Consider the following 27,949-nt stretch of genomic DNA (forward strand, 5'->3'; position numbering starts at 1 on the left):
TAAGAACTAAGGATAGGAAGTCCATTTTGCAGCTCTGTATCCATATGATAAGTTCACACTGGAAGGAACTGGCTTGAGGTTCTGGACTTCAATTAATCTGCTCTATTCCCTGTGCAATACAGTAATAACTTCTGATTCTGTCTGTGGCAGAAACATTCCTCCCCCTTTCTGCTAGCTGAGATTCCATTTGCCTCCAAATTAATTTCAGTCTTTCTCCCCAGGGAACATTTCATTTTTCTTCCCCCTATTCTTATAATCTGCCAACCATGTTAGGAGAGAGGATGGAAATTGAAGGATGAGTTCCTGAGTGGCTGCTCAGGATATCTCATGAGGCATTGCCCTCTCTTTATATTGTCGCATGGTTTTGCACGCAGCATTAAAACTGCAGCACTGCTCTTGGTGCTTGCCCAGTTGTACATGGAGCCATTCGGACCTGAAATCCATTTTCCCAGCAGGCTACCTAGGGAAGTCATGAGTAACAAATTTACAATGCCTTGATTTGCCTTTTTTTTTGTTTTCCTTCTTTACCTTAAAATATTACTTTCTATTGAACATTATACCACAGTTGCTTTACTATGATTTTCACCTCATGAATGAGAGATTTATAATTCTGCATCAATATATTTTGATTCTTTTTGAGACATAAAGAAGATCACTGAACAGCATCTATTTAGCGATATGCTTCAACCCATGATTATCTTTTTTCATTGCACCAACCCAACTGTTTTATTGCTCCATTAATCAAGATAAGTTTTGGTTTTAATATGGTTGAAGACAAATGCTTGAATCTGGTTTCTTATATTGGTAAGGTATATTTGGCTTAATTATTGTTTTAATGAAAAAAGCGTCATTTAAAACTAGCAGGTACAGGTATTTGTTTACCATTGGGTTTACTTACTCTATAGGTTAAAGTGTATTTTTAATACGTTCTTCATCAAGAGGATTAGATTTTTAGATCAGCAGTGTTATTTTTATGGGGTGGGGTTTTTTTTTTACAGTTTTGTAGATCTGTTTAGTCACAGTATTTGTACTTTCTGCTTATTTAGATTTCAACTAAAACAAGCTTTTGCATTGAATAATTGGAAACTAAATGGTATATATGAATTTATAATAAAATGCTCTTTTTTTTTAATATTGTTAAAGACCAAGGATCCCCAGCTCCATCTCTTTCTGAACGATTACAATACATTTTTCACTGTGACTCAGAGTGGCATCACCCGCTACCTCACCCTGCTGCAGCCTGTTGACAGAGAAATCCAGCAGCTTTACACCTTCTCGGTAAGCTAAATGCACTTGAAGGCACATCAGGCCTTGTTCAGCGCAAGTGTTGAAAAATCATTAGCTATAACAGCGTTGTAGATTATTAAAATGGTACAGAAGAAGAAAAAAAGTAAAGGATGAGCAGCAGCAATAGCGGGGGTGGGGAGCTGATAATTGGAGTAGTGTGCTCTTCCAAAATGCGTGTGTTTGGTTTGGCAGCAACATTTTAGATCCCCTACCAGCATCATCTCCATGGTCTCAGGCTTGTATCCTGCTCCTCACCACCCTCCCATGACACAGTCTGACTCTTTTCTTTTGTACCCAGCATGGCCTTTGAGGCCACTTTTGCCTTTTCTTTTCTCGGCCCTTGAGCTAGGAACATGACACCTGTAGTGGCCTTTCTGCTTTATTTTAGTACAAAATGGAAAAGTAGGCTAACATAAACCACAGCCAGCAGTATTTTAAAAAAGGAAAAAAACCCAAAGCTTAAATGGACTTAATAGTCCTTCAAGCATTTCCCAGTCTGTGAGTAAACATCTTAACAGTCCTAAAGCAATTTGCAAATGTGCTGTAGGGAAACCCTGTTCTTCTGCAGGGTTTCCTAATCAATGCCTCTGTATTTTCTGTCCGTTTAGTATGTGAAAGGAGAGCTCAGATTTTCTCTACAGAGTAAGAAGGCCTCTAGCTCTTTTAAGTCCCACCTTAAAATGCTATCTTTGAGGTTTAACATATGTATAGCGTGTCCTGTGTATGGCCATGCCCAGGTGAGACTTGCAGTGTTAGACAGGGTTGTGAGCTGTTCTGGCCAGGCCCTGCTCCTTGAGTGTGTTCAGCACAGCTGGGGATGGATTCTGCTCTTCCAGCCATGGGCTGCAGCTCAGATCCCAGCCCCAGCCCTGGGAAACAGTTATTCCCCTCTCATTTCTCCTGCTAATCTGACACGGTATGTTTTAAAGGTGGTGTTTCATTTTGCTTTTGCCCTGAATCTTGCACACTGCAGGCTCAAGCTCAGCTGCAGCCTCCTGTAATTGTAAGCGCAGACAAAAATGAAATATTGAAATGCTGATTTTTAGTTGTCATACTATATTTTCTCATAGGTGGAATTGTATTAAGAACACACCATTAAAATATGTTCCTGTTCTGCTTTTTTTTTTTATCCTGAAGATGACAGCTTCTGATGGTGTACAGGAGAGTGTCCCAGTGACAGTCAATATCCTGGTGATTGATGCAAATGATAATTCCCCAGCATTCTCCAATATATCATACAATGTCAAGATTTATACAGATATGAGGCCTGGGGAAGGCATTATAAAGGTAATTTCAGGTCTTTTTATTAGCTTTGTTAACTCAGTTTTTGTTAGCAGTAGATGGGCTTGTTAATACAAATTGGAAATGCACTGAAAACAGCTACAAATGAAGTTTCTGTATCTCCATCCACTTCATTAGTTATGTAGCTATTAAACAGTTGCTAATACTATATGATAGGCCTGTCTTAGATGTATAGCTGCAGTCCCGCTGTTTCATCTGAAGTTTTACAAAACCTTTTCATCTGAAAAATCTCAAAAGAAAAAATTATTATCCTGTATTAGCGGGATATTGAAATAAAACATTTGGGGAGAACAGATAAACAGTTCAGTAGAACATAACCAGAAATGTTTTACCATGTCATAAAACCTTTTGGTTTTTACAGAACCCCAAGTCATTCGTTTGTAGAGCAAATGAGCAGTGAAAAATGTGTTGAACACGGGCCCAGAGAGAGAAGCAGTTTTAATTAAAGTTTACAAGCACCGATTTATGTTTCAGTGTAGACTGGAGGTGAATTGTGGTTGCGCTGAAGTTAATGTAAAAAAGGCTTTTTTGTGCGGTAATTCTTCTAAGAACTCAGCCATGCTCCTGAGTGGTTCCAGTCTAGATGGATGAGAAGACAAGATGCTGTTAGTAGAGGTTGGCATTCAAGGATGGTAGAAGGCAGTGGGAGTATTGGGGGAAAAAAAATTCATCAGCCGACTTCAGTAGTAAAATACCATTTTCTGAAATATAATCAGGAATTAAGCATTTGAAGGTAGCAGTGATTTAACAGTATTAGGAGAGAGGTCAGCGTCTGTTCTGGCATATGCTCTACTTGGGCTGTATTGACTTGCCACGTTTTCTATCTTCGTTAATATTATTCTTGTCTTTTCATCAGTCTGGGCTCAAGTGCTTAAAAAGCATCAGTGAGAGCCATGGGGACATTTTCAGCAAGATCTGAGGGAAAGATAAAAGTTTTAAACATAGTTAAGTTCCTTCAAGCTATGCACAAGGTTGTGTGGAAAAAAAAAAAAAAAATAAAAAGAGACCACACATTGTTGTCCTGAATGAGCAAAAGGCAGGTAGAGCTCAGGAGCTCTGCGTAGGGTTTGACATCAGGAGCTGTATTTGCAACATCTCGTAAACTCCCAACTCCCTGTATAAACATGTGGATTTTGTGAGTACAATACATTCACTTGATATTTAAGGTACAGACATACATACAGTGCTGAAAAAATTTAAATCAAGTTTTTTTTCCTAAAGCATAAGCACTCTATTCCAAAAAGAAATCATTAGGGTTGTCGCATGGCCTTTGTTGTGCAGGGCATCAGGCAAAGTAGTGTGCTATGGATTTGAAGTATCTGAGTACCTGTATGTTGTTTTCCCTATTAAAGGTGCATGTGCCAGGAAACGTGAGGCGGAAGATGTTGCTAAATGAGATTGCAGCATGTGTGAAAAGAATGGTTGCAGTACCCACAGTTGGCCTTAAGGATGCTCTGAGCTGCCTGAGTTGTGTTTATGATACTTGGGATGAAGTAGAGCAGCTATTGTGCTTTTCTAAGACAGCTGCAATGCTACAGTACTTCAGTGTTCAAAGGGAACATGCTGTTCTAAGGGTTATACTTTCTGGTGTTTCTACTGCAAATATTTTCAGAACCTGGAGGTGTGCAAAGAGCAGGAGTACAAATTCCTTAGTAAATTGTTCCTTCTGGGAAAAAGCAAGAGGGCAGCTCTGCCATCCGCGTTAGCCTGTGCCACCGCTAGCTTAGCAGAGACACAAGTTACTTCTTCGTGAGCAGGTTTGGTCTGAGAAACTATTATGTTCCTGTTCCTCCACTGCTCATCGCAGCAGTTACCTTTTGCCTCCCCACACTGACGTTGCATAACTGCTTGTATGAAGAGCATCGATCAGATCAATGCAATTATGCAGATTAGAAACACTGCAAGGATGAAAAAGAGTAAGGGCAGAAATGGTAAGAAGAAGAGTTTAGATGTGAATATTGTGCAGAGCATTTGAACTTAGCTAATGCCTGAAGTAGATCTGGAACAGGTCCCTTTTCTAGACTGACACTGAAGTTGGAAATGAGCAGTGGGGAGGTCAGGCCTTAAACTTGCCTTTGCTAAAAATTAAAATTATTTGGGAAAAAAAGGGGGTTGAGCGTAAGGTTTTTTTCCCCTCTTCCACACTTCTGTCTGCAAGGTCAACACGTGGTTACTTTCAGACTATGGTCTTATAATGTGGCCTAGAGGTGGAGGGTAGAAAATTCTGGCTGTTTTGGAGAGGAGTGGTTTTTCGACTAATCTTACATTGCCAGATGATCTGAGTTTATAAACAAACTGACATAAAAAAAAGCTAAGTCATCTTAAGATTTCTGTGTACTGTGATAATGCCAGTAATAATGATTTCAGGCTGCTAGGGTATTTGGGAAGTTGCTCGCCTTGTTATTTTGCCCAGGCTGCAGGCACCGAGTCTTTCATTCAGTGTTATAGGAGCGTGAGAAATGGGATTTGTCTTGTGGACTTATGAGTAGCCACCGAGTCTGTGGTGCCACAAATAGCCATGGGTTTCCGTAGGCCAGGAAAGTGGGTATGTGCTGCCAAATCACTGTTTGTTTCTGCTTTATAAATACCTTCTCAAATGGAAAACAGATTTTTTTTTTTTTTGACTGCTAATACAGTGATTTTGATGATATACTTAGCTTGCTCTCTGTATATGGAATAAACTCATCTTGTAACTCTATCTCATCATTGGTTTAAGAATCATTTGAGATTCTCTGTTGTGAGATGATGATCAGCTGTGATAGTTCCCAGTGGAAAACGACCCAGGTCAGATATGATTAGTCTATAAAAGCCATTTTCTCTAATCAGAGAAAGTAGGTTAGAGAAAGAGCACTGACCTCAGTGAATCTGTACAATCTCATAATCATTTACACATAAGCACTGTCTTGCACTTAACTCTCTACTCAGACTTATTTTCAGAGAAGATCAAGAAAATATTTCTCTTCTAAAGCATGTCACCTTTCTACAAAAATGCAAATTTCTGCATAGCAATGTAAATGCTCTCATGTAGTTGCCACTTTGATTTTATTATCCTGAGGGTAATAAGGGATTAAGATTTTTTTTTTCTTTTTTTTTGCTGAGTGCAGTTGCGTGAAAATGTACAAATAACCCCAGTTTGTACCTGCTTGTTGTCCCATTTTGTGGGAAATTATTTTGATTTTACTCCTGGAAAAAAAACCCAAACATATTAGTTAACAGTTTGGATTGTGTTTGCTGTCTGGGACGCTCTTAAAAAAAAAGTAGAATAAAAAATCCTTAGGCTCTTCTTCAAAATAACCACAAATAGCAGGAAAAAAAAAATCCATTATAAGTTAAATTCAATTCCCCCCCCCCCCAGGTGGTTAGAGCAAGGCATTTCCCTTCCTTCTCTGTTGCCTTTGAGAGAAGTCAGCAAAACAGTGGAAACAAATTTGTGTGGTACTGAGTTGTATTGGTTTCCTCTGGGAGCCTGGTGGTGGTGGGTTATCTACCTTTTGCCTTCCAGTTGTATGTGTTAGCTGCAGCTTTGCATGGCTGCTCATGTATTTTTTAGAAAGTTGGTGGGTGCCGTGATAGAGGACCTTGCCCCCTTTATAGGAATGACCTCCCTCCATTTTCTGAGCATACAGAGTGGAACATGAAATCTCTCCTCCCTGACTTCTTGTGCAGGAGCTACGGCAGTACCATCAGGGTGTTGAAAACAGAATTGGTTTGGGAAGTTTTTATTTCAGTTGTCTACTCTGAGTACTTGTGAGATTGTTTGAGGCCTTGGTTGAGGAGAGTATTTTCTCACTAAAGTTTAAAAGTCTGTATATTCTGTCCCTTTCAGCTTGAGAATTTCTTATCTGATTTTTTCCTTCTGCTTTTATAGGTATTTTATTGTGCTCTCTGAGAGAGACAATAGCTGATTGAGAAATCTGTCATTTAAAACATTTAAATGTGTGGTAAATAATAATAATCACTAGAAAGACTGATTAATACTAAACGGGTTAAAGTACTCAATTCCATCTTTTTTTATATTACTATATTTTGCTGTCCTGTTTTCCACTTTTCTATTAGTACTTTCGTCCTATGATTCAGGTATTTAAACTAGTTACGCATTGATGTTTAGAGTATTCAGCAGCAATGCACTAATATTTCACATGAGTAATTTAAATCCACTGTTTCTTTAGACATCTCTCATTTCTATATACAGCATAAACTATGCAGCACACAGAGACTATTGAGCAAGAAAATGAGAGAGCTGAGAAGGGACAGAAGATGACAAAAAACATTTTCCACCCAAATCTTTGCATAAACTTGCCTGATTGTCAAAGATTTCCTTGGCCCAGGAAGAGATTTCATGTATGTTCTCTTTACAGGAAAACTCCTGAACTGGCCTTAAAAGTTATATGCTGTTCTTATTCTGCTTTAAATTTATGAAACTGAAATAACCTATTTTAATTTATCTGTGTGTCTTAATTTCTACCTCATTTCCTAGTGCAGAGGTATGACCCGCGTTCAAGGCCTTTTTTGTAAGAACAATTAAATAACTCCATGATTGAAAATGGAAAATAAGCTATGCAGTGGATTAGTGCATTACCTGTTCATCTTGTGCAAGCTGAAACAATTCTGCCCAAGATCACCAGTGCAAGTTAATTTGGAAGTCCTGCCCCAGATCCTGGTTATGCAGAGCACTTAACTTTATACATCGTGGCATAAACGGCCATAGTGCTGAAGGTCAGAAATGAAAGCAAAAACATAAACATGGTAAAACTGCAGGCAGTAAAGTTTCTATCACTTATCTCTTGCTCACAGTAGAATTAGTCTTGAGCAGTAACGGTACTTTCAGTTGTACATGGGGACAAATTTTATTTAGAGCCATTAAATAAATACCTTCCCTGGGACTGTTTTGCCGTTACCTCAAATGCAGCTTCTCAGTGCTGGATCACTTTTGTCTCTTTTAAACTGTTTCTTTTCATTCCCTGCATATGTGACTCAAGCCATCCTTGCATATGGACACATACTAAATTGTGTATTAGAGACATGTTTGGGTATTTGCAGCTTGGCATGCGCTCCTGGTTTACAGCTCTTAAACATGCATCTCGCTATAAAGCCAGAGAACAATTTAGAGGAAATCTTTGTAAAAGTCATCTCCATGTTTGCATTTCTCAGTAAATGTACCTGTATACTCAAGTAAAAATAATGGATAGAGACTTAATGAAATGTCTGAAGAAGGTATTGAAAAAGTATTTTGACCTACTCTGATAGTGTTACATTTTGTTGGCTCAAGTTCAGGAATATCTCCATCACAGTCCTGTTCGCCCCTGACACATAGAAACTCATTACTGCTTTTCCTAGTGCAACTAATGGCTGAGTTGTACTGCTGAGTCCTAGAAGGATGAGGAGGGTTGCCATCTAAGTTCTGGCAGCCCAGTGTTTTTCACTGGCATGCTCCTTGGGAGAGCAACTCTACTGTCTCCTTGACGCTGTCATAAAACATAAATGTGTCCTGATTGTGGCTCTGGAGCCTTGTACTCGCTTGACTGGAACACTCATTTCAAGGACAGCCACTGGGAGGCGAACCGGCATGACTCACAGTTTCTGCAGGATTTGCTTTAGGTCAGTACGAGTCAGACCACCTTTGGTGAACATGTAATCTGTTGAAAAATGTAGGGCTACTGGAAAGGTTGGTAATCGCTTTATCTGTTCAGGGCAAGGTCACTGGAAGTGTTGCTGTGGAAAGGTTGCAAGTCAAATGTTGAAGCTCAGTTTCCTGCAAGTATAAAGTGAGTCTGAACAGAACTTATGCAGTGACAAAGAATGTGTCTTTGTAAGCTCTAAGGCCATCATTGTAAGTCTCCTTTTCCTTCCAAGAAAACCAATTCTTGCTGCAGCAGAATATGCACCTATTTTGCAAACCTTTCAAAACATTAAACGTTAATGTAATGAAGCTGATACTGCTGGATGCAAAAAGTTTCTTAGGAAAGTAAAATAAATCTTGTTTTGTACTTCTTTCTGTATATTTTGGACTGTGTTTCTCAAATCTTGTTAACTATGAAGCTCTATCGGTCTGGGACAGCTGGAGATGGAATTTATAGAATCATATATTATGGCAGCTGTTAAACTTAATTCTATTTAATTTGGGTTTTGATTCCTGTTTTTGCCCCCAAAACGTTATTCAAATCACTTATCTTTTCAAGCATTCAGTATTTGTAAGTTTAATTAACCTTATTAATCTATGTATTTGGGTAGTCAATTAATTTCCTTTTTCATGTCGTCACAGTAAAAACTGGCCGTGTTCCAAATCCTGTCATTAAGTACTTAGGACCTTGTATTTTGCATAAAGCCTTTATTTATCTTTTTGTGTGTATTACTTTTGAAGTTCAGTAGACAAGGTTATTACAGCACTTTTCTTAACTATGTCACTTAGTTTGATAGTTAACTCTTTGGGAGGTTAATGAATACATCCAGTTGTGTATAGAAACTATAGGACGAATGATTAAAGAAACAGAGTTTGTGAGGGATTTATGCTCTGAACCCTAGGAAGGTGGACAAAGCCTGTTTTATGTGCTGAGTTTTGGTGTGTTGAGACTGACCACTGCAAGTTAATATATTAGTATTATCAGGACATCATATGGGTGGAACGCAAAGCACGTTCCAAAAGTGCAGTCTTTTTCAGAATTTCAAAAGAAAATAAAGAATGAGATAGATGTGTTCTCAGAAAATAACACATGGATATTAGTTTGGTTTTTAAACTTCTAAGAGGAGGTGATCTCTGTTTCATGATTTGTTGAGGTATTTCAAATGTTTATCCTATGTTCAATATACAGTATGTCTCAAAATATTATAGGAGGATGAAATAAGATGATTTGCTCATTCTAGTGCAACAGTGATCAGTTTGCATTGTTGGAGGGAAGCATGTATGACAAAAAAATTCAAATCAAATCAGTTTAGGTAAATTAAATACTTTTGTGTTGGAAACTTGCTTTGGATCACCGTGCTTTGTGTGAAAGAAGCAAAACACTGATTACTTCAGGAGAAGAGTAACTAGACTAACATGCTTTTCAGTTGATGAATACTGTGCGCAACCTATTCCATGTTAAAAATGGTTGGTCTTCCATAAAGTAGCGCAGTCACTAGCAGCAGTAATAGCTTGCATTCCTAACAAAGGTGGTAAACCCCACTTTTGTTAATACGCCTAAATCACTTATCTTTTAGCATTCCAGATAATTTATTCTGTTTAAGCTATTGTGGGCTTAGTTCTTGGTTTTGAGCAAGTTTTTGACTTTTTACATGAAATTTCATATTTCACTGAACCTATGCACATAAGGAATTGAGATTATCCTATAAGGCAGCTAGATCCCCGAGTTTTTCACATACTCCCCTTGGTGTTTAATGTTGTATGCAAATGTGATTAACTTGGATATTACAGCTTTGGGTTTTATTCTTCATGTCTCTTCCTGTTCTTAGTTGCAAGGTTCGGTTTCTGCTCTTCCAAGTCTTTAGCTATCCTTGGGCAAAGGTGGTTTGAAAGTTGTAGGTAGTGCTCTGAAAGGCTGTGACCTGCTGAAGGCTGAGTGTGATGCTATATTGATCAATAGATTACATTATATCCTAATGTAGCAGAGACTTCAATGAGTTCCTCTACCTGTCTGCAATGCTGTCAATTTTGAGAGTGTCACAGGGATGAGAAAAGGGTGTCCAGCAGGCAGACATTTAGCCTGCTGTGTTGGCTGGCTCTGGCTGAGATAATGGCTGTTGATCCTGCTGTTGGCTTCGCAATCATCGCTAAGGTTTTGTGTCATTGTGTGTTACCCTTAAATCCTGGACTTGCAATCTTATGTGCAATGGTGCCCACTGGCCTGAATGTTTGCGTCAAGAAAGCAAAAGCAGATAAGCCCGGAGAGACCTTTCAAGAAGCTACAAGTCTATTCTTTTATTTTTCATCCTCCCTTTAGGACCCCTGCAGGGAATCATTTCTGAGGCTGGCATTTCTTATTGCTTTGTATATCCCAGGGGGGTCTGCTGCTGTACCTGCTGGTGCCCCTTGCCGTTTCCCACCTTGAACTGCTCGGCTGCAGCTGGGAGCAGCAGGAGCCTTTTGTGCTACCATTCCCTGTCATTTCCACTCCACTGCTGTTGGTACCAGGCAGCTGGGTGCACAGACAGTGCTGCCACTGCCGGCTGTGGCCTCCTAGATGTTCAAGTACTGCTTGTACCGCTTTATGTCATCTCACGTGCTGTTTGAGGTAATACATAGTCATACAAAATTAAGAGCCAGCTGAGAAACCAGTGTGCGTATCAGCAAAAATAACCCCTATGGGAAGAAGCAATTCACCTTAGAAAGTCCAGAGGTACTGGCTTAGTTTAGTGGTACTTTGGTGACTCAACTCTAAATGTAACGGAACACTCTGCTCCTTTTTGTTTTCTGAATATGGTGATAGTTAAGGCGAAGTTTTAATCGTAGTAATACAAGTCAAGTGATAGGTTCTGTGAGCAGTTTGCTGTGTGATTATGTGTCATATATAGAATAACACAAGTTATTCTACATATGTGTAACGGAGGAGGAGAGGTGAAGGGGCTTAGCTAGGACATGGGGCTGTCAGCTGGCATGACTGAGGCATGGATGCATATTTCTGACTGTTACAGCAGGGGTCTGATTCGAAATCTCAGATTGCTAGTTATTTGCTTTATGGCATAGCAGACTGTCATTGGTACTTGACACTTGGCTAAAAGCAGACAAATACAATTACTGAGCTGTATTTTCTGTCTGTGTGTGTAACTTTGATTTAGCATAGCGCGCTACAGAAGTGGGATAAACCTGTTGTCGTTCCCGGGGGCATGATAAGAACCCCCTCATTTCATTACGTTCATCATTATAATTTGGGTCTAAAATTTTAGGCCTTAGATTTTTCTCATGCTCGGAATCAAAATTGTACAATTATAGAGAAGAAACGCTACAGGCGAGAGTAATCACAGCCCCAGTAGATGGTAGCAGTAGAGGCAACAAAGTACAGAAGTACGTGCTCAGTTGCATTTATCACAAAGCTCTGAGATCGCCCCTGCAAGCACAGCCTTTCAGGTAGGTGGTGTCATGTTGCCATGTGAAATGGGCCTTCCATGTCTGTGATGTGCGTGGTTGTCTTTCCTACGTATGTATCCATATGGGAACAGCTGCCATTTCCCTTCCACTTGGCTTCCTTTACGGTACATACAAATGTGAGTAATACAGACATTGTTCTCCAGTTCCACACAATGAGGGCAAGTAATGCAAGACCTGGATATTAGAATTTCTGGCAGTAACAAGGCTGTCATTTTGAAGAGTGTAGAGAGGGATGGGAACTTTCAGTAATTAAATACGAGCCTCTTGTTACCTTTGCAACACAATAAGTATCTTCTTCCCCCCTCCCCCCTTTATAGGAAGTGTTATAAATTCCATTCCACAGAGAGTAAACTTGGTCTTAATTAGTTTTCTTAATTTGTATCTTAAAATAATTTGTGTGCAATCTTAGGTAAGCAGTTTTTCCTCTGCTTCATGATGTTTTTACGCCTGTTATCATTCATTTAAATTGTATCCTTGTTGTACAGTAATTAGAAATTACTGCATATGTTACAGGTGTTCAAATTTCCCCTCTACTTCCTCTACCCCTACTGAGTTGCCTTACAAAAAACTATTAAACTACAACACTGAACCATGTGTGCTGACATTCTGGTTTTGAATTGCAGCTCACCGCTGTAGATGCGGACGAGGGACCCAATGGACAGATAGTATATGAAATTTTGGCTGGGGATCAGGGAGACTTCATCATCAATGACCGAACAGGCCTTATCACCATTGCTCCAGGAGTTGTATTGTCAGTGGGGCGATCCTATGCTCTTACTGTCAAAGCATCTGATAGTGCTCCTCCTGCGCAGAGAAGGTAATTCATCTTATAATGAAACTAATTTTTTAATCAGCGCTTAGCAGCGTGTAAGAAGTGTGGCACACCCTTATGTCTATAACTCTGCACTGGAATACAATTCAATGTGTTCTGTTTGGTGTAAGGATCACATTTTGGAAAAGTGTCGTGTTAGAAGTCTTTTACTTTTTGTTCCTTATTTATATGTTCCTTACAGTATGCAGTTTTCATTATTTCATTTGCCTGTAAAAGTTCACATGTCGTGCTGTCATTGTGCATGCCCATTTGTTAAGAGAAATTGAAGTAAAAGGATGTAAGGAAGAAAGCAAGTGAGAAGGGAGATGCTTTTTGTTCAGAACACAGCTTGCTGTGATGCAAAAAGGATCAGAAATAGTCTGGTTGCTGCGCTGGAGACCTCTTCAGGTATAGGGTGTGCAAGGTCGTCCAGACTTGGCGTACTGTGGACATACTTGACAAGCTGTGCCAATGGTGAGCACTGCCCCCACTAAGACCTAAATTCTCACTGGCAGAATTATTTCTATTTTCCACCAGCTGATAAAGAAGAGCAGCCTGCAAATTTAGTGTGGTTAGACTAGGATGCTCTCATGTTAAAAAAAAAAAATATAATAAAGGTATCGAGTCCTACTTACCTGCTTCTTTTGTGTTCTGCATATGCCAATTGTGCAGAAATGTAATTTCCTGAAGGTGTGTGTGGGGCGGTGCATAAAAGTGGCTCTCATGTTCTGGGCCTGGTACTGATAAAGTGACAACCTCATTGTCCAAAGAGGATGACAGAGAGGAACAGTAGTTTCCAGCATTTAAATCTCCCACAACCTTTTCTCTTTTCCTCAAATGGGGAATGTAAGAAGGAAAGATAACACAAAAGTGGAATTTCACTCATTGGCTTTTCTGCAGGACCTGCTGCTTCTATGATGTTTCCAAGAAAGCAGCTCATACTGTTGTGCACATATTTTATAATTACCTTTTCCAATCACTGAAGTATTCAGATTGTTAGATTGTTCATAAAACTAATATCTGGTAACACAGTCTTCTGCTTGAATTTTCTTCTCCTTTCCCTCTTGCTTGCTTTCTTGATAGGCCCTCTCTTAGGGTAGCTGATAGTGGGCTGTTAGTAGTGCTGAGGAGAAGATTGTGGACTATTAGGCACTTACTTTTGCGTAGTACTAGCATAGTATTAAAGTGGAGGACAAAAATCAATAATGCTGCTTCGGAGAGCTTCAGAATCCAGCGGTGTGGCCCCAGCAACAGTAGCCTGTACAATACAGCTTTGATTGCTATCAGCTTCTTTTGTGTTTGAGAAATCTTTATATTGTCTAAAAATATATACATCTGATGAGGTATGTTGGGAACATGTACTTCCTCCTCTGAAAATGTCTTTATTGCAGTAATCTTCAAAAGTGGAAAAGCTCTCCTTTCTTGTCCTTTCTGCTTGTCTCCCATTTTATGGAATTACAGCATGTAATTTGCTTCATAGCTTTTAATGTGCGTTCAAAAAACCACTCCATCTAGGCAGTATTCCCAAAGCTGGGGTGGGTGGCCCTGGGGCCAGCCTGGCCTTTACCTGACGTGTATTTGGGGCCCAGAGCTGTTTTTTCCTGTGTCTGTGAAGGTTGAAAAAATCAGGGGGAGGGCCACTGGAGCTTCAGCGCGGTGCTGTGGAGAACGAACTGGGACAGCTCTTACTGTCTGGTAAGGGACATTTGGATAAAGAGATTTCCCTGCCTCCATGACGTTCTTTCCATAAGGCTGGAAAACCAGAAAAGAGCTGGTGGTGCTTGAAGCAGCCTCTTGTCATTTTACACACAGAAAAGCCAGGGAAAGCTCATGTAAGCTACAGCTCCGAGGTCTTTAAGACTGTCCTTTTGCATCTCCTTAGTTGCTTCCTTCTGGCTGGGAGGTGGTTGGTGTCTCGCAGTTGGGGTTGTATGAACTTCTTGCTCCTTCTAATGCAAAGTTGTCACATTGTGTTAGGTGGTTCACGTTGCCTTGCTGGAGGCAGTAACCTATATTTGAGAATTCTAGGAATGGGCTAGGTCTAGCCAGCCATTATATACCTGTGCAGGCAGGAAGGTGTGTGCCCTGTAAAATAAATTAATAACAGATTTTGATGTAATTTCAAATATTAGGCATTTTTTCCCAAATCTGGATTCTGCTGCAGGACATACCAGGCTAACTGTAGTCATGTAAACTGGCTGGCTTTCAGTTATCCCCTTGCTTATGCACAAAGCAAGACCAAACTACTAAACCTGGTTCAGGATCTGTAGCTCTGTAGCCTTTGTAAGCACAAATTCAGATTGAAAAGCATTCTTTTTTGTGGTGAAGCTTTTTTGTGTAGTATGACATACTAAATTCTTGGCAGGTGACTGTGCATAAAACTTTTTTTTTTTGAGTATTATTAAAGTTTCTATCATTAATGTAAGCATCATTAATGTAAGTTATTGAGGTATATTTCAGTACACTTAAGTACTTTAAGTATATTTAAATTTATACAAAGTATTAAAGTTTAATGATGATTAGTTTTTTAGAACTGAAGTTATTGTTAAGCATATAGTGATTAGCAGTTTCTATTATTGAAAAAAAATGAGAACAACATTTGTAAAACCCAACAACTTCATTTCAGACCTTAGCCTTTTCACCATTGACCTCAGATTCCTGTACAGTGGAAGCATGTCACTCAGTGGTAACAGCAGTCTGCCAGATCAAGTCCAACCTAGAAATTCCCTGGTCATGAGATTATTATTCCATATAGTGGAAAAGTACTCTTTCCCTTTGACTTGAATATGCAGAGATTGTTTGGCCAAAGATATATTAGTCCACATGTATATAAAAACGTTCATTATACGTTATATAGTATCATTGTATGTGGTAAGCACATAGTTAAAGCAGAGACAGGGACATAATCTCAGTGGCCTGTTGACCATGCTTTCCTTGCATTACCATGTAGCTGGAGTAGCGTAAAAGCTGTATTTCCATGCTTGTGTGAGTTTGTATGCACTATTCATTTCCTTAGCTCTGTTCTGTTCTCAGTGTATTCAGTGTCCCTGCAGTGTTAAAACACCAACTGAAGTTGTTGGAAGGCTCAGTTCTCTCTCCTTTCCTTTCCCATGCCAAAATAGATTTGGCCAGCCAGTTAAATGAGCTGTATATAACACATGCAAAACAAATGGATTAAAATTGCAAAGCGTTAATCAAAAATGGGTTGGAAATGAAAAAAAGTAGCTGTTGAATATTATAGTGCTTTTATTTTGCAGACTACTCCTGCTTTACTTTTGTGATCTTATCTTAAAGATTTGAAGAAAATTTGTTTACTATTGTGGTGAGCAGAAACTTTTTTTGTTGGTTTTTTTGGAGCTTGATAGACAATAAATCAGCTTGGGTATTATTAAGATGTAGCAGGATCAGGAAAAAAATGATACAGAACAATATATTTTATTAAAAACTCAGCAGTGGAAGAAAAATGCACACTAAACCGCAACTGTTTGGATGTATATATCATACACAGACAGCAGCTATCCCAAGAAAATATGCAGTCCCAGTGCTCAAGTGGTATTTGTCTGCTAATTCATTGTGTCTGTTGTTGAGCATTTGGTGATGGTATTTTTTTTTACTTCAACAGTGTAAGTGTGGAACATCAATTCAGAAAGATTAGTGGGATATGAGGGAGTATTTTAAAATAGACAAGACAACAGGAAACTGACTGTAGTTTATAAGCAGGTAATCTACGCTGAATGGTTGACTTTAGTTGTAATTGTCCAACTTCCCCTGTGATTACATGGGTTTTGTTTATATCCATTGAGTCAGTAATCTGCAAATTCAGCTTCTTAAATACCCAAGGATATGATAGATGGGAAGGGTCTATCATTCACCGATGCATTTCAGTGCAAGTTATGCACTCGTTTAAAGTTTGATTAAATCAAATACGGACCTGGCTATGATGTTCGAAGCAGTAGGATCCTCGTCTCCTCTATTTGTAGATGGACGCGAATCTGGCACTTGCTCCAGAGAGACATGGCTGTGGCAAGGCAACATCTGCAGCATCGCTGTACATGGGGAGCTCAGGATTGCCCTGGACTAGCTGGTAGCCAGGGTTTTGGGGCACAGATGGATGTTTGCTAGGCTGTCATGACATGGCTAGCGGTGGAGCAGTTGAACATTTAAGGCTTGTTAGAGTCAACTTGTGTATATTGTTAATGTATAGGTGGTGGGTTGACCTTGGCCAGCTGCTAGGTACCCTCCCAGCTGCTCTCTGACTCCCCCTCCTCAACAAGACCGGGGAGAAAAAAAAGTGAGAAAGCTCGTGGGTTGAGATAAAGACAGGGAGTCACTTACCAGTTACCATCACAGGCAAAACAGACTCGACTTGGGGAAAATTAATTTAACTTATTGCCAATTAAAATGGGTTTAGATGGTGAGCAATAAAGACAAAAACTAAACCAACAACTTCCACCAACTCCTCTTTTTTCCCAGGCTCAACTTCACTCCTTCATTCCCAGCTCCTTTATCAATAAGCGGCGCAGGGGATGGGGAATGGGGGTCACGGTCAGTCCACAACAGCCCCTCTCTGCCATTCCTTCCTCCCCATACCTTTCCTTGCCCCACCATGGTCTCCTCACAGGCCGCAGGGAACCCTCTGCTTCGGTGCCTGGAGCACCTCCTCCTCCTCCCACCTTGGTGGTCACAAAGCTGTTCCTCACACGTTTTTTCCTCATTCCTCTCCTTTCCGGCATTTTCCCCTTTCTTAAATCCGTTTCCCCAGAGGCACCACCAGCAGGGCTGAGGGGCTCAGCTGTGACTGGCCACGGGGCTGCTGGAACCGGCTGGAACCGGCCGTGCCCGCCCTGCGGCAGCCCCGGCCTCTCCTCACAGAGACCCCTCAGCCTGAGCTGCTGCCCCTGGGCACGGGCACCCAGTGCAACACAACTGACGAGCATGTCTGTCTCCTGTTTGAAGCAGGCAGCAGCGAAGCAGCTCTCAGTATGTGCTCCAAACTGGCCAAAATGTGTGGCTGAGCTGTGAAAGGTGGGACGCACTGGGTTAGGGTTTAATCCCTTCCTCATGGGCTGGGGGCTGCGTGTGTGGAGGTGCCCATAGGGACAGAGCTCCTTCTGTGGCAGTTACGTACTGGTGGTGTTTGTCTTTCTGGACAGGGGCTTTGATGGTTTGTTATCTTGGAGTGTGGTCAGCATGCTGCGTGGCACAGCCCCTAAAATGCAGCTATCTGTCATGGTGTTGCAGCGATGGTCTGCACAGCTCCGATCAGTGGTGCGGAGTTATAAAACCTGCTGGCGAAGGGCAGCAGGAAGCATCTGTAACACAGTGGTGACTGTGCTTCGTCAGAAATGTGTACAGCTAATTAATAATATTGATCAGTGATGTGTCATTTTGGTGTTTAATGAACTCTATCAGTTAACACAGAAGCTGTTTCAACTATAAGATACCTGGTAATTTCTGGTAGGAGTCTCTAAAAATGCTCTGAGTTTGCTAGCCCTGCAAGAAGCAGCTTATTGTGTGTTCATGTTTTCCTTTTCTACCCCCCCCCCCCCCCCCGCAAAAAAAAAAAAGAAAAAAACCACCCAACCCACAACTGGGGACAAATCCCTTTGTCCTGAAGCGGTTTCTTTCCTGCAGCCCTAAAGCCTTAGATTTACCAACTTTGTCAAAGGGCTTATGGGGAGGAAATAAGCGCTTTGCAGTGTAACACTTGCTCTTCTCAGGATTTTGTTCAGGGGCAGAGGTACTGTTTTAACATACAGGAGAGAAGGCAGATGGGATAACTGAGCAAAGATGCAAGAGAAAGGTCCCTTTAAGCCAGATTTTAAATCTCTCTCTTAACTTCAGGGAGACTTTTGGCTCCCTTTCTCAATTTGGAGCAGTTGAATAGCAAATGTATCTACAGCATGTTCTTTGCAGGGTCTGTACTGAGTGTCAGTGTTCCTAGAAGAGCCCTCAGCTTGCAAACTGTAATGCTGTTTGCACTATATTTGGGTTTGCGTTCAGTGCAGTTGAAGGGTTTGCCACATTTCCTTGGTGGGTTTTGTAGTCTCCTGTATTGCCATGGCTCACTAGTCTGAAGTGGGCTTGGGTTTGTTTGTGTGAACCACCATATTGATGCAGTCTCTTATAGAGTGGTGTACATCAGTCTTCTAGCATTATCCTCTCCATCAACATTTTCTGTTCCCTCTCTGCCAAAGAAGGGTAGCAAACTGAACAACAGCAGGGATACTTCAGGGGTGGTTATTGTGCATGGCAGGAGCATGACATGCCTTCTCAGAATTTGTCATGCTCTTCTAGAGGACACAGTATCACCAGGGGATTATGAGTCATCTTTGTATGTGGAGTGTGCACTGATATCTTACTGCTTTGTTTTTCAAGGAACACTTGGGCTACTTTTAAAGAAATTCTTTAGCTTTTCTTCTGTTAATGTAGCAGCCTGCTTTATTTTTGGTGCAGAATGAAAAATATGTCCTGAAGCTTTTAAAGGAGCAAAGGGAGGTTGTTAGAGCTAGAGAACACACAGTGTATAAAATAGACGTTGTTGGTTGCCTTTTGTTTGTTGATTTATTGATTTTGACTGGCTTTAACTTTTTTTTTTCCTTCTTGCATTGCAGGAGCTCTATTACTACTGTTTACATTGAGGTCCTTCCACCCAACAACCAGAGCCCTCCCCGCTTTCCCCAGCTGATGTACAGCCTTGAAGTCAGCGAGGCCATGAGAATTGGAGCAGTTTTGTTAAACCTGCAGGTACAGATGCTTCCCTGTAAGCCTTTACCACGTTCCTTCTGTTTGTGCCCATGCCATGCAGAACCCAGTCCTTGCACACAGGAGGAAAGGACAGTTTATAGGGATTGAAAATTATTTAATTTTAGTAAATAGCCCCTTTTACATGGACCATATAGGAAAAGTGCTTACTTGGATATTTCTGTAACTTCTTTTTGTGTTAAATGTGCTAAAAGGTACTATAGCCTGCATATGGGACTGAAGTGTATGAGAAAAAAATGCCATGAATGGCTCAAAACTTGAAAGGCCTGCGATTTCTTATGTTAAAATCTCTATATATACGTTTGCCAGCAAATCAGAGGAGCTTAGGACCTTCTGCACCTAACTCACATGGAATTTTTTGCAAGATTTTTGGCACTCAGCCTTCTTTAGCCTGTTGGTTTTGAAAAACATATGAAGATACTTACTCCCCTTGGTGTATGTAACAACTGCTGTTAACAGGCTAACAAAAAGCAGAGGTCCCTGTACTAACTGACTACCCAATATAGCTCTGCAAGTGGAAGCAGTGAAAGCACATTAGTCCAGTATTTCTTGTAAATAATGCTGCATTGACATGGTTTGCAGACCCAGGTTGCTTCTCTGTGTGCTGCTGCATGGTTAATGTATTAGTTTTCTCCTAGCTTATTTACCGTTCCCTAAGCTTTTGCTGCATTATGTTCTCTCCACGTCTTGAAAGCCAGCTATACAAAATAGGTAGATAAATTACAACTCTTTAGATGTTTTTTTTTTTTTTTGGGGGGGGGGGGGGATGACAGGAACTTTATTATTATTATTAAATAATTATGGCTTCAAGTCCAAAGCAATAAACTCAGTACAGCATGATGTCCTGAGCGTGGTTCCTGTAAACATTATAGCATTATTCAGATTTCATATAAAGCCATTCAAAGGAAGAAGACTGGAAATACCTGAGCTAAACAGAAACCATAGAGAGCAACAGCCTTATCTGCTTTAAGTCAGTGTAGCTCTATTGAAGTCTGTTAAACTCACTGGAATTAGGTCAGTTCATATCAGCTCAAGTGTGTGGCTCTGTGTGTTTTGCACATTCAGTAAATGCATGGAAAAAAAAAAGAAGTAATCCAAACTAAAGTGTGTGAAATAAAAGAACTCTAATTGAGTCACTGATGCAGGTGATTGGGTAAGTTTCTATTAAAATCGTTTGCTGATGAAAGATTAAGATTATTATGGATGGTTAAGCTGATATAGTCACCTGCACTGAGGGAGGATGACTCACTTAGCTCAGTGCTGAAAAGTAACTTCTGGCACGTCTTTAATGCCTGCAGTGAGTTCAGAATTGAAGAGCCGTGCTGTCAGGAGCCTTCTTCTGACTCATGGGGAGATGCTTGGTTTTCGAAACCCCAAAGAGTAATGGGAGCCAGGAGCACGCTGAGAAACAAAAACATTTGTGTTTACTTGACAGGTGCTGGAATATATGGCTGAAGGCCTGGGTGATCTTTGGAGGCAAAAAACCTATTAGCAGGTTTTAGTATTTAAGGTTTTTACGTAATTTAAATGTGGTTAGAAAGTGAACCTCATTGTGGGAATAATCTGTCTGCTTTAATGTTTCACTAAACCCCAAACATTTTACCTAGATTTTGTTTTCCTTTTCAAATGATCCTTGGTAACGTATGCTGAGTAAATCTGGGAGAGACAGCCTGTGCCTGGCAGGGCAGGGGAGATGCAAAATGGTCATGTCTACTGTCCTCCTAGCCAGGATGCTAGTGAGCGTTTTGGTGATATAGCAGTGGGTATCGTCTTACTACATGCCCAAGATCCCCAGAAATTATGAGTTACTGTGTTTGGGCAACAGTGAAATGCATCAGTTAGTTTTAAGAGCTTTGGAAATGCCTAGAAAATGTTCTCTTCTACTTACTGTTACTGCAATTTAGATTTATCTCATATTGCTAGTATGTTATGCAGGACTTGAATTCAGCTAGACAATTTCTGTTTGTAAAAAAGACTTAATTGTTAAATCACAAATATGCGTGGCTTCATCTCTTGGGGATTAGTCAAAGACTGTGTCTCTTGTAGGGCTGGTGGTCCTAGACCTGAAATGCAGATGCATTGTCTTTATAGTGCAAGTTCAACTGCCTCATTCTGCATTAATACGCCCATCTGTATTAAAGGACTTCTATTGTGTGGTGTATATTTCTGTCTTCATCTTTTTTTTATTCGCTGTGTAAAATTGGCCAGGACGTTTTAAACATTCATAAACTGAGTATTTAAGCATATGAAATCTTGTGCTGTCTTTTCCAGGCAAACAGAAAGTTACCAGTTAGTCATCTAGAGGTTTTTGTGGAATTTTAACAATAGCTTAAGGTATTCCCTGTGTTCCATAGGTAATATGGACTATTACCAGACCTCATATATTTAACAAGTGTTTTCATGTGTAAATTTTCACACTGACTCTTTCTTCCATGAATAGTCTTATCAATACATTAAGTGTTTTGGACTTAAAGTATGTTTCGGTTGGTGCAGTAGGGTTAAGAGGTTATGCTTTTATGACTCTCTCTTGGTAATATTTTGTTAGTGTTGCATACAGTATGAGAGTTACAAAAACTGGGAGAGAGCAAGCAACGTATTTTAAATATTCCCAAATTAGCAAATCTGAAGATGTGCAAAATATCAGTGTCAATAACAATGGAAATGCAGCTGTTTTAAATTTGCCTATTAGACTTTAAAATATATGTTCTAAAAGTAAAATCTACTTTCTCCTTTTCCGTTAAAATTTTTCATGCAGATGATGGAGGGTTATATTTTTTTTCTTATACTATTATTTATTTTATAATGTACCCAGTTGATTGTGACTGGTGTTTTAATTAACAACATTTGAGATTAAGTAATGCCATATTAAATGATCTCCACAGTATTAATTTGTAAATAAAACTCAGACTTTATTGCATGCCTGGGAGGTGTTTATTGCTTCATGTTCTGCCAGCCATTATTAATTAAAATATGCAAATAGGGTAATTTTTCTGGGACTCTGCAAAACAAATAGGACCGTTATCATGGTCCAGTTATGTGCTGAACAAGGAAGCAACATGAAATCATTGTGTACAATTTATGAAGTCACTGTATACAATTGATCTGGAAAACAATAGGTATGGATTGCTCTTTTCTCATGTGCAAGTCCTTAGTGTTTTTCTTATGTACATAATAACTTGCTTTTCTCTGGTTTTAAAGAAAACAGAAGTTTTTTAAAACGATGATAAACTTTTTCCCCTGATTTTTGAAGTATGTTGATTGAAAGGTACATTTTCTTTGGACATAGGGAGAAAATGAAATGAACTAGAACGAGTCTTTTATTTTATGTCTTTTTGAAAGTCTCCTGACTTGTTATGAATGAATGTAGACTATAAACAAACCTCTGAGATAGCCTTAAATGTGAAGTGAGGACAGGATCCCTTGCAAGTAAGGTAAAAAAGAGTACAAAGGACCGCTGAAGATTGAAGCAACAATATGATTCTGGTGATTTAGGATCTGTGATAGTCCTCAGATACCAACTAGTCAGACTTTCTGCATCCAGTATTTGTATAGTTTCATATTCTTGGCTAACAATTTTTCCCTTTACTGAATCAGATCTTGACCGTTTATATCTTCAGCATAAGAATATCTGAATTCTGCTCACACCCTCTAACGTGCTGGCACCTCTTATCACTCAGTGCCATCCGTGGATTTTATAAACAGATTTCCTATTCTGTCACTGATGTTGTTACTGAAAATATTGATTGGTATTGGAAGAAATAATCACACCTTTGCAGAATTTAGTTAGTACTAAATGCTATCCACTGCTGTCTGACCTTAATTTCTATGATCACTTTTATTCTTGCTTAATCCCATCTTCCATTTGGAGACCAATGTTGTCTAAACTTGTTTGTGAAAATGTCACATAAGGCAGTGTGAAAAGCCTTACTGTGGCTAAGATGCATTATTACATCCACAGCTTTTTCCCTATTTGCAAGCCCTGTTGTCCTGTTGTAAAAGAAGATCAGATTGCTTTGACATGCTTGTTCTTGAGAAATTTAGCTTTGTGTTATCTATCTCCATATTGTCATCACAGGTACTTACAAATAATTTGATTGGTTGTGGTTTTCTGGGAATTGAGCTCTACCTGTCTGGTCTGTGATTTCCTGGCTTGTTCCTCTGTGAAAGATATACCTTGTGTTTGCCCTTCAGCACGTTTGTCCTCTGTGAGCTTTCAAAGAAAACTGCTAATGGCTTTGAGATTGCTTCAGCCCATGTTTTTATACACTAGGATGAATTTCATCAGGCTTTAATTTCAGCAGATGATTTAAAGATGCTCTGTTTATGTACATATTCCCTGCCTTATTCTTTCCCTATTCTCATCTGAGATTTTACCCCTTTGTTGCCACAGTTAATTTTGTTTGCTGCTTGATTGCAGCTGAAACACAAGAAGTGTTAGCTCTTTAACCTCCTCAACATCATCCTTTCTGCTTAGCTCTTTAACCTCCTCAACATCATCCTTTCTGCTTTTATACTGTAGCAAGGTGCCATGCTCCTTAAGTTTCCTCTGTAACCTAAACATTTCTTTGTTGTCCTTTGTGTTCTTTTCTGTTCCTATTACAGTTTTGCCTTGAGTTTCTCTGACTTTGTCATCATATAGTTGTGCTTGCTTTTTCTTTGTATTGGTTCCCTTCATCTGACTTAGCCACTATTTTCTATATGCTTCCTTTGGTTAAGGCAAGTTGGTTTCTTACTAGATTCCCTGTTCTGCCTGCACAATGGAATAGTTTTTACTTCTGTTCTTAATGTTGGGGGGGGGGGGGGCGGGGGCTGGTTTTTTTTCTTGTTTCTCTTTTTTTTGTCTTAAGAACTGCTTTTTAGATGGTCAGCCCAAAGATACACAGTCCTTGACTGTGGTTTACAGCAAATGCTTACAGAAAATACATAAGAAGGAGGACGGTTGTTGAAAGATGAGAAACACAAAAATGCTCTCTCCTTATCTTGTTTTTTATTTTGACCTGTCTCCTAGTAAATCCTATCCGACCTTCTTTGAACTTGGCCTTGTTGGAATTTTCACAGCAGTGTCTTTATTCCTGCGATAACATGCTTAATCACTTTGGGTTTTGAATGCTAGATAGTTGTAGCTGTGAGTTCAGTAGACAGTATTTTCTCTGAAAAGTACCTGATAGTCTTTTTGGGGAAAAGGTGGGTGTACACTTGACAAAAAAGTAACAAATACATGGCAAATTTATGGCCATTTTTGGAAATAGAATAGCCAAAGCTTAACTTCAGAAGTAGTTTACTCAACTTCTGAAAAGCTTTTTTGTCATCTAGTTGGTAGAATATACTTGTTTTGGTGCTGTTAACAGCCCTTCTCGAAGGTCTCATCCTGATCTTCATCCCCCTAAAAGCAAATTATTGTGGAGGGTGAGTGCTGCCATGTCTACACTGCTCAATGGAGCATCAGCAAAAGGAGTGGGATTCTGGTAAACTAACAGAAAGAAGAATGTGGATAAGAAGTGGAAATGAAGAATAGGAACAAAGGAAACAAAAAGTTCAGTCTAATCAGTCTGTAGCTGCACAAAAATAGAAGTAATTGAATAAAGCCTGATTTTCATACTTGTGATGCTGTGTGTTTATGTGTAGTAGTAATTTGAAAGTCTGCATTCAGGAAATTGTTGTTTCTCTGTAGCATAAGAATTCTGATGTGCTACAGCTTTATCTTAAGTAGCCATCTGTAATTACCACTGTTGCCTTAGAAATAGCAAGATTGGTGTCATTCCTATAGATAACTTTAATAAAACTTCAGGGGTTAATTTTCCAGTTTATAAATTGAAGGAAAGAAAAGAAAGCTTTGTAACTGACTTTAATGTTATCCTCTTTTTTCCTAAAGGCTTTTGATAGAGAGGGTGACCCTATAAGATACCTCATTCAGAATGGAGATCCTCAACAAGTTTTTAATCTCTCTCAAAGGTAAGTGGAAAACCCTTAGAAAATAGACTTTAACTTTTCAGTCAAGTGAATATGTGGGCTGAGAGCAAAAGAAAAGATGTGTAATCAGACTTATTCAGCTGTTCCTTAGATTGGCTCTTAGATGTTAATGAGAGCTCTGTGAATGATACTCTGGAGTTTTTCACAGGGGACTATTTATTTATTTTAACACTTTAGTAGGTAAAACTCATTGAGGTGGAAATGTTCTATTTGAAAGAGTGACCAGGGATTAATTAAAAACCTTATACTTGTCAGCTCTTGACTAATGACAGGGACAATTTTTGTGTTAGTTTCCTGCCTTCAAGCATTTTAGTCTGTAGTGGAAAGTCTTTTGAGCATTGTTTTAAAACCTTTTTTCCTTAAATTGAATACCAACTTAAATAGAGTTAGAAAGAGAGGGTATGTTATGAAATTTATAAGCACCAATTAGGTCTGTGCCTGTCCCACCACCACCTTTATTTTACCCAAGCAGCTATTATTTACACTCCAAAGTACCTTCCTTCTTTGCAGGAAGAAGGGAGCTGACTTCCCATGGTAGATGATGGGACGAGAGTAACCTGAGGCGTATTTGTTCATGGTGCGGGTATAATTGCAAAAAAATTGTTATAATTCAGTGTGAGGGAGAGGTGGTACTGAAACTGGCCTGTACATTCTGAGTAAGCTCTAGGTTACTTGCTGTGATAAATCTCACATATACGGAATATCAAATCACTTGTGAAACAATGTGAAAAAAGCCTTAAAGATCCCAAGTGATGCTGATGCTGTTATCCACCAAGATTGATGGGCCCTCTAATAATAAAGACTTGTCAGGCAAGGAAAGGGACAGCTTAGAGAGAGGGGACTATTTCACTGAGGTGGCAAAAGCAGGAAATTATGTTGGGCTGCTGGCTTTATTCATTGCTTATGGCTGGAGTTTTCAGTGCGAATCAGGGAAAGTGTGCGTTGTTCATCAGCTCAGAGGGAGCGCTAGGAGTCATAGCTCCAGCACAGTGCAGATTTGTAGGGTTTTCTGCACAAGTGATGCTAGCAATTCTCTCCTTAACATAGAGAAACTTGGTCTGACCCACTCTGTGACCTTTGGAACTTGAATAATGAGGAGTGTGCCTGGCTACGTGAGAGATGCTCCGAAGGGGGATTGCTCAGTGGGTAGTTGTTTTGTATAGTTCGTGCTTATCCAGCGCTGTTCGCATCGCACCATAAAAATCCTGATAGTTCTCTGTACCAGAGAGACTTAAAAAATGTGTGCAAATTCAGGCCAACTTCTGGCCTGCCAAACCTGTGGTGTGAAGGTATTCTAGAAGTTGGATCCTAGGCAGCTCCTGTATTGTCCAGCTTTGGATGTAAACAGTGTGGCGATACCCAGCAGTCAAGCTGTTAAAGGTGGCATGTGAATTCACAGCTGTGAATTCAGTCTGAAAACAAGAGATCTCTGGTGTGCTCTCTGAAGGCTGCAGGCACAGCACACCCCTATGTGTCCATGGGCAGTGTTGCAGCACTTGCAGGTGTCACCTCCCAGGGCCTGTCAGGGGTGGCTGGGAGTCCTCCTCCATCCCACCCGGCCTCTGGGGCCCATCATGGGCAGCCTGACACCCCCCTGACACACACCCCCCAGCCTCACATCCCCCCGATATGTGTCTGAGCATCACAGCACATCAAGGGTATCAGCACAAACTCAGGCGTGCATTTGTCTCTTTGATCTGTTGCCTCTTGGTAAAAAGGAGAGCTCTTTGAAGTGTTTTCTCCTTCCTGCTTTCCTTGCGTCTGTTTTCTTGGAAATTGTTTGTGCAAAGTTTTCTTCAGCTTTTTGCACGTTTTTTCTAGATGCTGAAATGTCTTGATAGGAGATTAAAGTAGGTTTAATATTAAACAAAGCCTATAGTTAATGTGAGTGGCATATTAAGGCTACAGGAATTTATCTCAAAGTTACATAAATACATTTTTAGATACTTTAAGGCCAAGGCAGAGACCATGAACATCGTTCTCTCTCTTCCTTTTTCTCATCTGGATTATTTTCTTGCGTCCTGGAGCATGTCAGTTAGTCCCTGTGTAATTACCAACTGGCAACATCAGTACTGAATATTACCAGTTTTACATCTACTGACTGGATCTCTCTTATCCTCAATCCGAGGGTTGTGAGATTTTTTTTTTCCTTCTTCTTTGGCAATACAACCTGAGCAGGATCTGTAGTAATTTGGTACCTCCTTCTGTTCCCCAGGAAAAGAAATGATTAAAAGCTGGGGTATTAAATGAATGTGAGTACATCTGAATCCTTGAGTAAAACACAGGAGTTTTTATAAATTAGCCTGTCTCTTGCATGATGTTCATCTATTGAAATGGAGGCAGTAGATTGCGATTGTTCAAACGGTAGGAAGGAGGAGATAAAAAAAGCGATATGATAGTGCAGAAATATTGGAGAAGTTTAAATGGATACATGCAGCTAAAGGTCAGTGTTAGCAAAGCAGTATTTGTTGTCAATATTTTATTCTTAGCTCTGCTTTGATTTCTTTTTTTTTTTGGTGTGTGAATTAATATTTTACCACATAAATGTTTTATGTTTTATTCACAGTTCCTTTCCTAAAAAATTCTTCTGTTCATATTTTATTGCAGTGTCTTGAACAAATGCTGAAAAATATATATGATCTATTATGATAGCTAAGTGATTTGCAGAAACACCTGGAAATAAGAGAACTCTTAAAATACAGAGCATGGTTTAGTATTTCATGTCAGTCAAT

The 27,949-nt window shown here is 39.8% G+C and overlaps 1 protein-coding gene across 8 annotated transcripts in view; it reads left to right on the top strand.

Annotated features, from left to right (window-relative positions):
• The window catches only part of PCDH15 (protocadherin related 15), a 725,853-nt gene that overhangs the window by 530,744 nt on the left and 167,160 nt on the right, over positions 1–27,949 (top strand). For all 8 annotated transcript variants that reach the window (XM_052799247.1, XM_052799249.1, XM_052799246.1 and 5 more), the window contains 5 exons: positions 1,144–1,278; positions 2,425–2,574; positions 12,295–12,488; positions 19,097–19,229; positions 25,120–25,199. In XM_052799247.1, coding sequence (XP_052655207.1) covers positions 1,144–1,278; positions 2,425–2,574; positions 12,295–12,488; positions 19,097–19,229; positions 25,120–25,199 — 692 coding nt within the window. The remainder of the gene's footprint in view (positions 1–1,143; positions 1,279–2,424; positions 2,575–12,294; positions 12,489–19,096; positions 19,230–25,119; positions 25,200–27,949) is intronic.

This window comes from Harpia harpyja, chromosome 10 (genome assembly GCF_026419915.1).
Source record: "Harpia harpyja isolate bHarHar1 chromosome 10, bHarHar1 primary haplotype, whole genome shotgun sequence".
Classification (NCBI taxonomy): Eukaryota; Metazoa; Chordata; class Aves; order Accipitriformes; family Accipitridae; genus Harpia; species Harpia harpyja.